The following is a 13857-nucleotide window of genomic DNA, read 5'->3' as shown; positions in this document are numbered from 1 at the left end:
CAGAATTAGCAAGGAGAAAGTTCATGTGTTGGAAGGACGGAAGAAAATGCAAACCTGGAGAGGACTTCAAAGCAATCTTTTAATTCTCTGTGAAGGATGCAAAGGGTGTGAATATGTCAATATCGGGTAGTGAGTTAGCAAGAGTAGGGAGACGGAATTGGGGAGGGGGCGTATATAAGGAAGTGCGTTGGTATAGCCATTGATTATTTTATGTAGGTAACAAAGGTTAGAGAACTGTAAACGGCTTCTCAGGTCAAGTATACCCAGGTAGTTCAAGATGTTAGATTTAGTTGTGTTCTTAAAAACAGGATTGCGGATCTTAACAATGAAAGTGAAAAAGTTAGAAGTACTGTTTAGTTGAAATATGTTTCTAACTGCAGATGAGGACCAAATAGGGGAACAAAACTAAAAAAAATGGGGAGGACATAAGAGATGAAGTATAATTTTAAGGCATTAATATAATTAATTTCAATGAACCTGTAAAAAATGCCTAGGCTACGCATAGCTCGGGATTTTATTGACTTTGTATGAGCAGAGGAGGTCAGTTTACAGTCGATTGTACAGTAGTGATGAAGTGAATGCTTTGGTATTTGCAAATGATGTGGTGATTTGGGGAAAGGGAGAAAAGGAAGTACAAAGGAGACTGGACATTTGGAATGAAAATCTGAAGGAGTTTGGAATGGTAATTAGTAAACGCCTGAAAAGCCATACATCCAATTTTTTATCTGATCTTTGATATGCTCTATTGATGGAAAAATATCTAATTCCCTCCATGGGAACTTAGAATTTCCATTTGGAATTGCTAGGCAGGCATTAATTCCATTGTGGAGTTTTATCTCCCGTATGCAGTTATCAGACTGTGCCTCTTAAATAGGCTTCTGATAAGTTCACCTGCATACACCCCAGCATCAGTGGGTAGGGTCTGACACATCCCACTCTGAAGAGTCTACTGTCAGACCTAAGACGAAATGCTGTTTAATAGAGCAAACGCCTGAAAAACCATACATCTAATTTTTTGATCTGATTTTTGTAATATTTTAAAAATTTGATGGATTGTAGTATGGAATAGAATGAAATGAAATGAAATGAAATGAAGTGACGTATGTCTTTTAGTGCCGGGAGTGTCAGAGGACATGTTCGGCTCGCCAAGTCCAGGTCTTTTGATTTGATGCCCGCAGGTGACCTGCACATCATGAAGAAGATGAAATAATGGTGAAGACGACACATACATCCAGCCCCTGTGCCAGTGGAATTAACCGACGATGGTTAAAATTCCTGACTCTGCCGGGAATCAAACTCGGGACCCCTGTGACCAAACGCCAGCATTTTAACCATTTAGCCATCGAGCTGGATGTAGTATGCAATAAAACTAGTGCATGGAGATCAACTCAGTTGTGCTGATCTTCGTGAAGGATTGCAGTTATTTCCATGGCTTGTGTGTAAAGGGGTTTACAGGGTATTTTCTGAGTTTCTGTACAGTATTTATTGGTGATAAGAAATGAAGGATGGAGTAGTCATGTTCAAATTCGAGTTTTTAAAGAATGGTGCTTGAATACTCTAATCACAATTGGTTCTTTGTAATGTGCGCAAAATACATTCTGTGACTAATAACAGAGTATTGTTGGACGCTTGCAGTAGTCTGGAATGAGTTAAATCTACTTGATAAAGGTAGATAAAAAATGTTTTTGTTTTTATAATCCCTTCAAAGAGACCTGAACGACGGACTGACTAAAGTGATCCTATGTGGTCATAGAAGAAGAAGGAGGAGGAGGAGGAGGAGGAGGAGGAGGAGGAGGAGGAGGAGGAGGAGGAGAAGAAGAAGAATTACTGCTGTATTTTATTTCCAATTTTAAGTTATGTTGTGCTGTATTTGTTACATAAGTTACACAGCTGATTCTAGTTATCGATTTATCGATCAATGGATCTCAGATCATTTATAGTGAGACCATCAATACATCGTTTGTTGTTGCTACTGGGACCGACTACCTAGATGTTAGGCGCATTTAAACAGGAACTATATCGCTGTATTGCTAATTAATGTTATTAATTATTTCACATTCGAGATAGTGCATGTTTTCTAAATGTACCACGAATATAATGACTGTTCTTGAATCCACTTTACGTGTCTCTCTTTCAGCCCCTTACTTTTATTGGAAGCCTGGCTTAGCTACACAAGCTCTACCCTTCCCCATATAACATGTCAGCCAGCATGGACCGTTTTTAAAACAAATTAAATTTGCTGTAAACTATGCCTTCAACTTCACCACAATTAAGAGTATTCTGTTATTTTACTATCAAATATATTGCAACACCAGTGATGTAGATTGCAACAACAGCTCCTAAAGAAAATATATCGGTGAGAAATTTTAATTGAACATTTATAAATGTTGCAGGCATATGGTGGTGTTGTTTGGTAACAATAGCTTCAGCCATTTCTTTATAATTGTCTCCCAATTTTATTTTTTAAAAAATTCTTTTTGGCTAGTTGCTTTACGTCGCACCGACACAGATAGGTCTTATGGCGACGATGGTACAGGGAAGGCCTAGGAGTGGGAAGGAAGCGGCCGTGGCCTTAATTAAGGTACAGCCCCAGCATTTGCCTGGTGTGAAAATGGGAAACCACGGAAAACCATTTTCAGGGCTGCCGATAGTGGGGCTCGAACCTACTATCTCCCGAATACTGGATACTGGCCGCACTTAAGCGACTGCAGCTATCAAGCTCGGTCTCCCAAAATTTGGATTTGCTCATAACAGATTTGAAAAGAAAACCTTTTTCTTTGTTCTTGATCCCAAACGATGACGTGAATTCATTCATATTTTCACTTGTGATTATAAATATATGTAGCTTAATTTTGAAGTTTATTTAGTAAAAATAGAGATTCAGCTTCAAACTTGGTCTTGAATTCTTTCTACAGTGACAGCAAGTACTGCCTGGACTAGGAAGCATGTAACCTCTTCCACTACAAAGTCTTGCCAAACTCCTCCTCTCTTGCACACTAGAGGATGTGCTAAGAAGTTGGTTCTGCAGGTCGTTTTGTGTCTGATACCATAAAAATATGGCAAATAATGTCTTAATTATGAATTTTCCTCATATAAAAGATGCATCCTAGATTTTTATTATAAAAGTTGGAAAAGAAATCTGTCTGTTACACAAATAAATACGGTATATAACAAATAAATTTGGCCAGTGGCTGGAAACTGTCCTAGGTAATGATGATGAATTTAAAAAATAATAGAATCTATCAGGATAGTATTATTAAATACATCATTGCAATCTATAGACCTTACACATATTGAGGTATTGGCTTTGATCGTGTGAACACAGACAGTTATTACAAAATGGCTGAAAGTAATACTTTGTTTCAGCAACGTGCTGTCATTAAATTCCTGGTTAAAAAATAAATTTCTGTTGCTGAAATTCATCAAAGACTTTAGCATGCAGGTGCATATGTGCTGTGTTAAGAGATGGCTGAAACATTTCAAATTTGGAAACACAAGCAACTGGGCAAGTTGGCCTGTTTCACAAACACATTTCCAACATTTGTTACGAAACAATTGTTAAAGACAAATTAACACATTTCCGTAAGATTTCTGAACGCGTTTGGCAGTGAGCGTCTTTTGTTTCTTTATATATAGCGCTCCTAGTGGTGTGTTGAAATAGTACTTCGTCACACAGACACATGGTTGACATTATTATAGGTTATGGTTCAGTATGCACTAGCCAGCGTCTTGGTGGGTGTGCTAGGTACCAACTGATGAGCCCAACCTAGCACACGGTGGCGAAACGCTGGCAACCAGGAATGAGTTAGCTGGAAAATTTATAATGTCGAATAACGGACCATTTATATAGGTTATGGTTAGCAGAGGCCGCTAAGACTTAAACATGTCAAGTAAGAGGCAACAAAAGGGTTATTATGATGAATGCGAGACTAATGTTGTTATAGTTTTAATTTAAAATTATGCGAGTGTGCTTAAAAAATGAAATAATGGACTGTTATATCACAACATTCGATGTAGCCTATTCTTGTAGGAGTGCAAACTAAGGCTCCTACATCACCAGGAAAATGTAATAATTGGTATGTTTTGAATGAATTTCAGGCATTCTTTTATTGAGGGGAAAATAATGTAATGCCTTGTTAATGCTGCAATGGCAGCAGGAATTCTTTGCGGGATTCTACCCACTCTTTTCTTGCACTCGTGAACTTAGTCGCCTACAGTTACATGAAAAGTGTCTCAAGCATAACATCTAACAGGTAGAGAGCCCTGCGGTCAACCGATTTCACCGAGCTTCAATGTACCTATGGGGAGACACTCAACAGTAACTCGTATATAAGGGTTTAAGTCAATACGCTTTCGTTTTCGAAAAAAATGAGGTCAGATGTCATTACACAAAATCCGCTTTGGACAAAGTGGAGATGATAGAATACTAAAAGGTAAAATTTTTTTACTTAAACATGTCAGGTTGCAACCTAATAACTTCTGAAAAATTGATGAATCCCCGATTCCAGTGCAAGGCATATATACTTGGGAGTTTCATCACATTCAAACAGAGTGGTGGCATAGTGGTCATTGTACTTGTCCGCGAACCTTGTAAACGTGAGTTCGAGTCTTGTCGCAGCTATAATTGTCGTACAAAATAAATTAATACTTGAGGGAACGTTATATAACAATTGGAACAAACATATTATGCAAATTGCAGTACACTTATTTTCTACCTGAAATTAATATAGGCCTAAACTTTCTCACAGTTACTGCCGGATCTCTTTCTCTGTATATATTTTAATTTGAGGTAGAAAATAAAGTTCTACTGCAATTTGATTATTATTTTTATTTGCATTTTTACCTTCACATTCCTTAAAATAATAATTTAATTTGTATAAAAAAGTTTGGCCATGGCGGGACTCAAACTCTCGGCCACTGCTCCACTTGTCTGGATTGCAATTTTTCAAGTATATATGCGTTGTATTAGAATCGGGGGATTCATATTTTTTTTGGAAATAATTAGGTTACGGCCTGACAAGTTTAAGTTAAATGTGTTCGCATTTTAATTTTCTATCACCTCCACGTGATCCGAAGTGGATCCTGCCTCATGACATTTGTCCTCATTTTTTTCGAAAACGAAAGTGTATTGACCTAAACCCTTATACACGAGTTACTGTACGTAGGTGGTTTGAGAAGTTCTCGGAATGTACTAGAATTAAGTATCTTACCTCGGTGGAACTGCTTTTATTTTTCAACATAGTCTCCCTGTAGACTAATGCATTTGGTCCAGCGATGTTCCAATGCATTGATCCCATCTCGAAAATGAGATTCCTCCAGGCCTGCAAAATACCTCTCCAATTCGGCTGTCAGTTCTTCCCTTGTAGAAAATATCTGTCCACCGAGGAGAATTTTCAGCTTGGGGAATAGATGAAAGTTTGATGGTGCCAAATCAGGTGAATAAGGTGGATGTGGCAACAATTCGTACCCCAGTTCATGAAGTTTTGCCATGGCAATAACACTTGTGTGCGGCGGAGCGTTGTCCTGATGAAAGATGACCTTTTTCCTTGCCAAACCAGGCCTTGTTTCGCGTATCTTTTTCTGTAGTTGGTCTAGGAGGTTTGCATAGTATTGCTCCGTAATTGTTTGGCCAGTAGGAAGATAATCTATCAGCAGAATGCCTTTTGCATCCCAGAAAACTGAGGCCATGACCTTTCCGGCCATGACCTTTGCTTTCTTTGGTGGTGGTGAATCAGCATGTTTCCACTGCTTTGACTGCTGTTTTGTCTCTGGTGTATAGCAATGGATCCAAGTTTCATCTGTAGTCACAAACCGGCGCAAAAAATCTTGTTGGTTGCACTGAAAACGGGCCAGACTTTGTTCGGACATTTCCAATCTGGTGCGTTTATTGTCCAATGTCAAGAGCCGCGGCACCCATCTTGTGGATAATTTTTTAATACCCGATTCTTCGGTTAAAATATAATATACCCGTTCAGAAGACATCCCTACAGCTTCAGCAATCTCCCGCACTTTCAGTCGACGATCCTCCATAACCATTTTATGCACTTTTGCGATAAATTCTGGGGACGTAACACTTTTTGGCTGTCCACTACGCGGATCATCATCCAAGCTCTCCCGACCAAATTTAAACTCGCTGGTCCACTTGGCAACAGTTGAAAATGAAGGAGCAGAGTCCCCCAGTGTGTTCTGAAAGTCGGCATGAATTTCCTTTGCTTTCATACCTTTCTTTACAAAGTATTTAATCACTGCTCGAATCTCAGTTTTTTTCCATTGTCACAAATCACTACGCGGGAACAACAACAAAGAGTCGTCACTACCACACTCCTGCAGCTAGAGCACTGACACGCCACGTGTTCACTCACAAAGCATGTGTGATTATTGCGTGGGAACCTCTTTGCTCTAAGACTGACATCTAGCGGTGATTCCGAGAACTTTTCAAACCGTCCTCGTAGAGTGTCCCCAAACAGGTACATTAAGTTTGTTGAAATCGATTGGTTGCAGAGTCTGACACCTCCTTGTAAAATCTATAAGCAACTGCTGCACTGGAGACACTGATAAGTTTCAATCTGTTGGAAAAACTAACCTATTTTCAATATCATCTAGTACCTTATTCATTATGGCTTTGATAATTAGAAATATTTCTTCTGACAACTCTATAAAGTCGTTATTTCTTAGTATGGGTCGTCCTTTGCCTTCTTTATTTTATAAATAGTCTTCATACAGCAGTAAAGCTTCAAACTTACGTCTTCTCCATGCCTCCATTTTTAAATTTTAGCAGCTGTGCTGCACAGGGGTGCTGTCAGGTTAATTTAACACAAGTATTAACAATTTGCTAGAGTTAACAATTCTTGATGAGACAACCATTTTATTAAATTGTGTGTTAAGTCTCCTTAACAGCAGAGTTAACACTTAACATTCATTGAAGAAACCGGGCCTATGGCTTACAATACTGTAGGTTGAGCTTACTACTAGCTTAGCATTACAACACCTTCTTTCTCTGACTTGATTCTGTAATTTGTTACCTAAGAGGTTCTATCATGTTATAAGCTGTTGTTATAAAATCACTCCCAACTACAGTATACAGTTCTAAAAGTTGTTCCACTTATATTTTTTTGTCTGTGAGTACATTTTAGAAATTGTGTCATGTAGATGTTTTTTCCTAAAAGTAGAGTTTTGTATGAGGAGCAAATTATTCTGTAATGTAGAAGTATCAAATATGTTGATCATTGTGTTCTAAGTTTTGAGAAAGGGTAACTTGTGTACATGTAACCCGTTGCACGGAAAGGGACCTAAAGTTGGATTTTTCATTTTGAAGATTTTTGTGCTTTTAAAGTTGGCATAAGATACTGAGCATTAAAAGAAAAAAGACAGTTCATGCTTCTAGGTGTAATACTTCAGAAATTATTAATTATGGACTGTTGCTATTTAAAAAAAAAATGTGGATTCCATGAAAAGTGCAACCTTGACATGTTTATTAAACTATCAAATATAGTGATATGTTTAACTATATGAACAGTACGGTACATATTATAAATGGCCATATCTAGTGATAAACATATTTTAACAATCATTATTATTAAAGTTTATATGCAGTTTTTGAGGTTTCAAAATGAAAAAAGTAGAATTTGTAACAATATTAGTGCTAGATTTTGTCTTAAGTATCCCTCTAATTATAAACCTGCTCAATTATAATGTATTCTGTCAACTGTGTAACAGCCGTTACATTCAAAATAGTGAAATAACAAGAAAAACAGTAATTGTCCTTTTTTTAAATTATATGTTTAGTTTTTCTAGAGTTTCTTTGTTCTGCAATAAAATTTCCAAGTTTCTATTAGCTGTCATCTCACAGAGTTTATTGATTTTCACCATTCTACCTCAACAACTGGGTTGCATTCGTTCAACACTTGTTACAGTATGATTTTTTTAAAATATTTAAAGTACTGGGAAAAGTTTTATTTCAGAAAATAATAGCCCATAGTACTCACAAAAGTAAGAGCTATCTTTTGCAATTGATGAGATTTTGATCAATTGTTATTTCATTCACCAAATTTGTCTTTTTGACTGTTCAACTGTAACTTCCATTGCAATGGAATGCCTGAAAACTGTATTTTGAGATAAACGCAATCATCAATTTCACTCATTTTTATTACCAATTGTACAAAGTTTTCATGACATTGAGAGGTGAAGACTCAAACTGCTGCGTAACTTAGTTTGTTAAGAAGACCCATAGGTAGTGCAAGAAGTCAAAAGATAGAAATGCAATTTTACATTTGTTCATCCCTGCTGTAAAATTTCTATTGCCGACTTTGGGGTCTCTTTCCGCGCAATGGGTCACGTATACACTATCTGATCAGAAGTAGAGGTGGTCGAAGTTGTTCTTTTTGTGGAACAGTTCCGGTTGTTCCTGTTGTGGAAAAATACTATGTTCCAAATAATTCCAAAATACCACTCCTGCGTGTAGCAGGTGGGGTAATTTAAAAAAAAAATTCAACAAACCTTGTGTTTGTATTCACTAATTTCAAAATTGTTTCCTCACTGTGAGTTACATACTTCATTGGGGTAGTTGACCCTAACAAAGGTAAACTGGTACCTATCTTTATGAATAGAATCATAGGAATTCAGGTTCAAGCTGGTGACACAATAACTTAGACTTGCTAGGCAAAGCTGAATCTGTGAACCAAGAAATCTGTATGGAGTGACATAAGCCTTTCACCTAATTACCTTTACTCATCTGATGATATTTATACTTTTAAAATAATTGTTAGGATGTATTCTTATACCTTTAATTTAAAAATTGCTGTGGATAACACAACGCAAACCGCAGTTAACCGCATTAAAACATAGTGGTAGTTGAGGAGGAAGAGGTGGTGGTTCCGCAAATTCCCTACCAGGGCTCCTTCCTGATTATAATAGTCACAAAATTAAAACATAGTTACACAACCAGAAGTAACATTCACAAGTGAAACCATTTTCAAAACAACTGATGATGATGTCATCCATTCAGTTGAATCTGACCATCGGTGATTCTATGAAATAGCGCTCTCCAAGTTGTTCTGCTCCACACTGCCTCCTTTAGCTGTTCCAGAGTGAGGGTGGTGTCTGTGTTAATGGCGTCTAACCAATGAGTCCTCTGGCGACCTGGTCTTCTTGTACCACTGATCATTCTTAGCATGATTGCTTTTTCCAGTGCATCTGATCACAAAACATGGCCAAAGTATGCTAGTCTCAGCTTCTTAATCTTTTCAATCAATGACATACGGGGCTCGATGCTCTCTAAAACTGCCTTATTGGTAATTTTTGCAGTCCATGGTATTCGAAAGAGTCTTTGCCAACACCAGAGCTCAGAAGCGTTGTTCTTCTTTTTGTCTGCCTGTTTCAGTGTCCAGCTCTGACATCCATACATGAAGAGTGGGAATATAATACCACTGACTAATTTGTACTTGGTAACCAAATTGATATCTCTGCTCTTCCAGATTGGGGACATAATCACCATAGCAATTTGTTCAAGCAAAATCTGTCTTTTGATATCAGGACCGCAATCTCCACTTTGACTGATTTTGGCACTGCACAAATAGACATAAATGTACATGTGCATATACAAAAATTACCAATGAAATGGTCACTGGAGACTAGCTTCTAATAAAACAGTCTACAAAGAAATGGAACTGGTGATGAGCAAAATCAGGAAGAAACTAATCTCATTCTTTGGGCATCTACTCAGGACATCTGAAAATTACAGAAAAATTATGGAACAGTAAGAGCGACATTAGATGGATTACAGAAATCAAGGAAGATATGAGGGAACTGCAATTTAATATAGAATATTTAAAAAAACAAAACAGACAAAATGAAGGAACTCATGAGCAAACAAATTAAGATCAACAGATGGGCAGTGGGATGGGTGATTTCAGACGAAGAAAGAAAGTTAAGATCTGAGAAATTGAGTATTGCGCTGACAGAAAATTGAAAAACCCTTTTTATGAAACTAACTAGTGGTCAAATGAAGACCATAAAATGTAATAAATAACAAAAGAGATCATAACAAACAAACCTATGAGCATGATATGAATGGATGTGGGGGGGGGGGTTGTATTTCAAAGAATACAAAGCTAACTAGGCTGCACATAAGCTTAAAGACTTGTTATTTTCAAAGGTTGGTTGCATTTGCATTTTGAACAGACCTTGTATGCATGTGTTATGTAAATATTAATGCAATGTAATGTCCTCAAGGAACAAGGTGGTGGTGGTATTATTATTATTATTATTATTATTATTATTATTATTATTATTATTATTATTATTATTATTATCATCATAATCATCATCATCATCATTATTGCATCTGTCATGTTTTCATGTTGGTAACATTGACTATTTTTGTATTTTGAAAAACTATACGTTATATTTTTATATTTTAGTTTTTAAATTCTCTGTTTTAACTCCCTCTGGTTATCCTCCAGGTTCTTATTCTCCTCAGCCACCGAACCCTGAGCAACAGATCGGACCTATCCTGGAAACCGCTCTGCAGAGAGCTCCCATACTCTACATCCAGGCTGGCAAGCTGCAGAATGCTGTCAACCGATACAGGTAACAACATTATGACTGTTCTCATAAATAGCTAACTTAGGGTCAGACTGACATAACTACAGCTTTTGCCGTTATAACAGAATGTTACATATCATGGGTTTACAAGCAGAAAAGGATGGTCAAAAATTATAAGTCAAAAATGGCAAAAACTGCAGTCATGTCAGTCTGACCCTAAGGTAGCAAAATATACCAGAGAAAATTCTTCATTTTATATTTTGCACAGGGGGAGGAAGAAAGAACCCTGCTATGCCTGGTAACACTGGTAGCAACGCCACTCATATTGCTTTGTATAGAATTGATCTTGGCATGTAATATACGATTAGACATGTCTTCTTCATATGAACAGTCCTCGCTGTAGGTTATAGTAATGATTCTTCTTTATCTCAAACCACATCCGGTCTGAATGTTGGTGATCATTGGGCGTATTGTAGTCTTGTTCAGAGATTTTAAGAACAACTCAGTAGATGACAGTTCAAAGCACTGACATAGGTTTTTCAGTCAGGAGATCCAACGGCATCCAGGGCCTCTTTTTGTGAATATCTTGCCTTGCATGATGAGTTGGAGAATTCAGCACTTCTCATCGTTGTTTCACATGACGTATCCATTATTCTAGTTTCCACTGCTTCATGATTTTCATCAACTCTTTATTGTGTCTGATCCACTGCAGTACTATGATGTTGGTCACATGGTCCATCCTAGATATCCTGAACAGCCTAATCCACATTTTAAACGCATCTGTCCTCCTCTCAGTTGTTGGCGTTAGTGTCCACACTTCGACTCCATATAACAGAACAGGGTAGACATAACCCTTCACGATACACATTTTGGTCAATAGTCTCAGATCTCTGGAGCATAACACGGGTCTCATTTTAGGTAGTATCAAGCGGGTGATTTCTATTCAGGCTTTGATTTCTGCAGGGGGGGTCCCACTGTTCATTGAGACTGCTTACCAGGTAGACCAATTTGTCAACTCTCTCCATTTCTACAATTCCTGCCATTAGCACGCCTGCCCTTCCTGTGCAGCTTATCACAATGAACTGGGTCTTCTTAGTATTTAGTTCTAATCCAGAAGCTTCACTTGCAGTTTTTACATGCTCCACCAAATTGCAGACCCTTCAGGCTGTCGGCTTACAGGACCGTGTGTGCATACCATAGGTTGCTCTGGTACTCTCCTTTGATTCAGTTCTCCAATTCTAGACCATCCAAAGCTTCTATGAAGATCTCCTTGGAGTAAGTATTGAATAGAACGGGGGAGAAGTATGCAACCTTGCCTGATGTCGCTAAGTATTTCTATTAACTCGGTCACCTGGCCTTTGACTCAGACTTGTGCACGCTCATACCAGTAGAGATTGGTCTTTTTCATCAATACCCACTCTACGAAGGGCCTGGATTATCTTCTGGCGCTGACAGCCTTGGTGTAATCAACAAAACACACAAACACGTCACAGCTCACGTCATGGCAGCTCTAAACGAGTACTTGCAATATGAAGAAAGCTTTGCGGGTATCCAGGGAGTTGCAGAATCCAAATGGTGTTTTGCCTGTGTATTCTCTCACATTTCTCATAGATTCTGGCATGTGTGATATTTAGAAAGAGTTTTAGCATGTGGATGAGTCTGATGGTTCAGAAATCCTCACATTTTTTCGTGAACGGTTTCTTTGGCAGAATCACAAAAGTCTAAATTAGCCATTTCTGTGGAATGATCCCTGAAGAGTTGAAGAGCTCTGTCGGTTGTCTATTGGTTGCTTCATCCATCACCTTCAACATTTCTAGGTGGAGGTGTCATCAGGGCCCATTACCCTTCCGCTTTTAGATCTTTCAAGTGCCCTTTTCACGTCACTCATGAGTATTGGAGGTCCTATTGTTCTGTCCACGTTTGGTTTGTATCCTCGTTCGTCACAGAATAGTTCTTTAGTGAACACCTAACAGATGAAGAGGGTTTTTCTTTTTTTCATTTACCACCCCCAGGTTTCTGTCATTGTTGAGGAGGAATGAAGTAGGCTTCTGTTTGTGCTTGCCTGTTGCTTCCCTGATTTTACGATTGATATTGACATTTGTCCTGAAACTCCTCAATTTCTTTTGCTTTTCCCTTTCATACACTCCTCCTTGGCAGCTCCTACTACTTTTCTTAATTTTTTATCTTTTTTTTCTTTTTTTACAAGTTGCTTAAGTGCGGCCATTATTCAGTATTCGGGAGATAGTGGGTTCGAACCCCACTGTCGGCGGCCCTGAAGATGGTTTTCCCTGGTTTCCCATTTTCACACCAGGCAAATGCTGCTGCTGTACCTTAATTAAGGCCACGGCCGCTTTCTTCCCATTCCTAGCCCTTTCCTGTCCCATCGTCGCCATAAGACCTATCTGTGACGGTGCGACGCAAAGCAACTTGCAAAAGCGACTCTTAGCCACCTGTCAGAAGAAAGCTGTAGTTAAGGTTGCTCTCCTAATGTTTTGTCATTCACAGATCTGCCAGATCACCAGTATCTGTAAGGGTATCGACTTTTGGTTCGATATCAACACTCAATATGAAGGATGCGATCGTTAATCGCTGTATATTATATCTTTCGTTCTGGCGGTTCTGCAGCTCTGCAGATCGTATTATGGAGCTGCGCACGAATGGAAGGCATTTTGAAAATGTCATCTAATGACAAGTTTCATGTGGTATGCTGGTATATTCTGTTCCCACTATCAGAAAATGAGTTCTAACATGGAAATGAGGCTTTTCCGGACCCATGTTCATATATGAAGGTCGATCAGATATAAACAGACTTTTGTTCCTGAACATCAACAGTTGGTAGGACTGGCCCCGCGCTTCTGCTAAGCTTAGGCGGGACTATTAGGAGCGGGGAAAGCGTGCTCTTAGATATTTCCCGCCGTTTCGTCAGTAATGCTCACGATGTCGGAGCAACAGGTGCACCCCTCCACTGCGGAATGCATAATTATGAAATTTCTTGCTCATGAAGGAGATACAGCGGCGGAAATTAGCCGGACATTGACATTGATCAAACATTGTCAAGGACGCGTGTGTGTAAGGAGTGGCGGAGGAAAGGTGAGGCGGCACCAGTGAAAGCCAAGGCGCGACTGTCAGCTGGCAGGTTCTTGTAATCATTTTTGTCGATCGTGAGGCATTTTGCAGATTTATTTTTTGCATGAGCGATGCACAATCAATGCTGCTTACTACTGCGAGCTTTTGAACAAGGCGCGGGTTGCATATCGCCACAAAAGACGAGACCAACGGATTCGACAATGCGCAGCCCTATACTGCAGCTCTTAA

General features: G+C 38.7%; 1 protein-coding gene across 4 annotated transcripts in view; it reads left to right on the top strand.

Moving 5' to 3' along the window:
* Positions 1-13857, top strand: part of Ttc7 (tetratricopeptide repeat domain 7) — a 173361-nt gene that overhangs the window by 15349 nt on the left and 144155 nt on the right. For all 4 annotated transcript variants that reach the window (XM_068230173.1, XM_068230171.1, XM_068230172.1 and 1 more), the window contains exon 5: positions 10461-10587. In XM_068230173.1, coding sequence (XP_068086274.1) covers positions 10461-10587 — 127 coding nt within the window. The remainder of the gene's footprint in view (positions 1-10460; positions 10588-13857) is intronic.

The sequence above is a fragment of the Anabrus simplex genome, chromosome 13 (genome assembly GCF_040414725.1).
Source record: "Anabrus simplex isolate iqAnaSimp1 chromosome 13, ASM4041472v1, whole genome shotgun sequence".
Lineage (NCBI taxonomy): Eukaryota > Metazoa > Arthropoda > Insecta > Orthoptera > Tettigoniidae > Anabrus > Anabrus simplex.
Note: the sequence above shows the minus strand (reverse complement) of the source record. Positions and strands in the feature narration are given on the sequence as shown.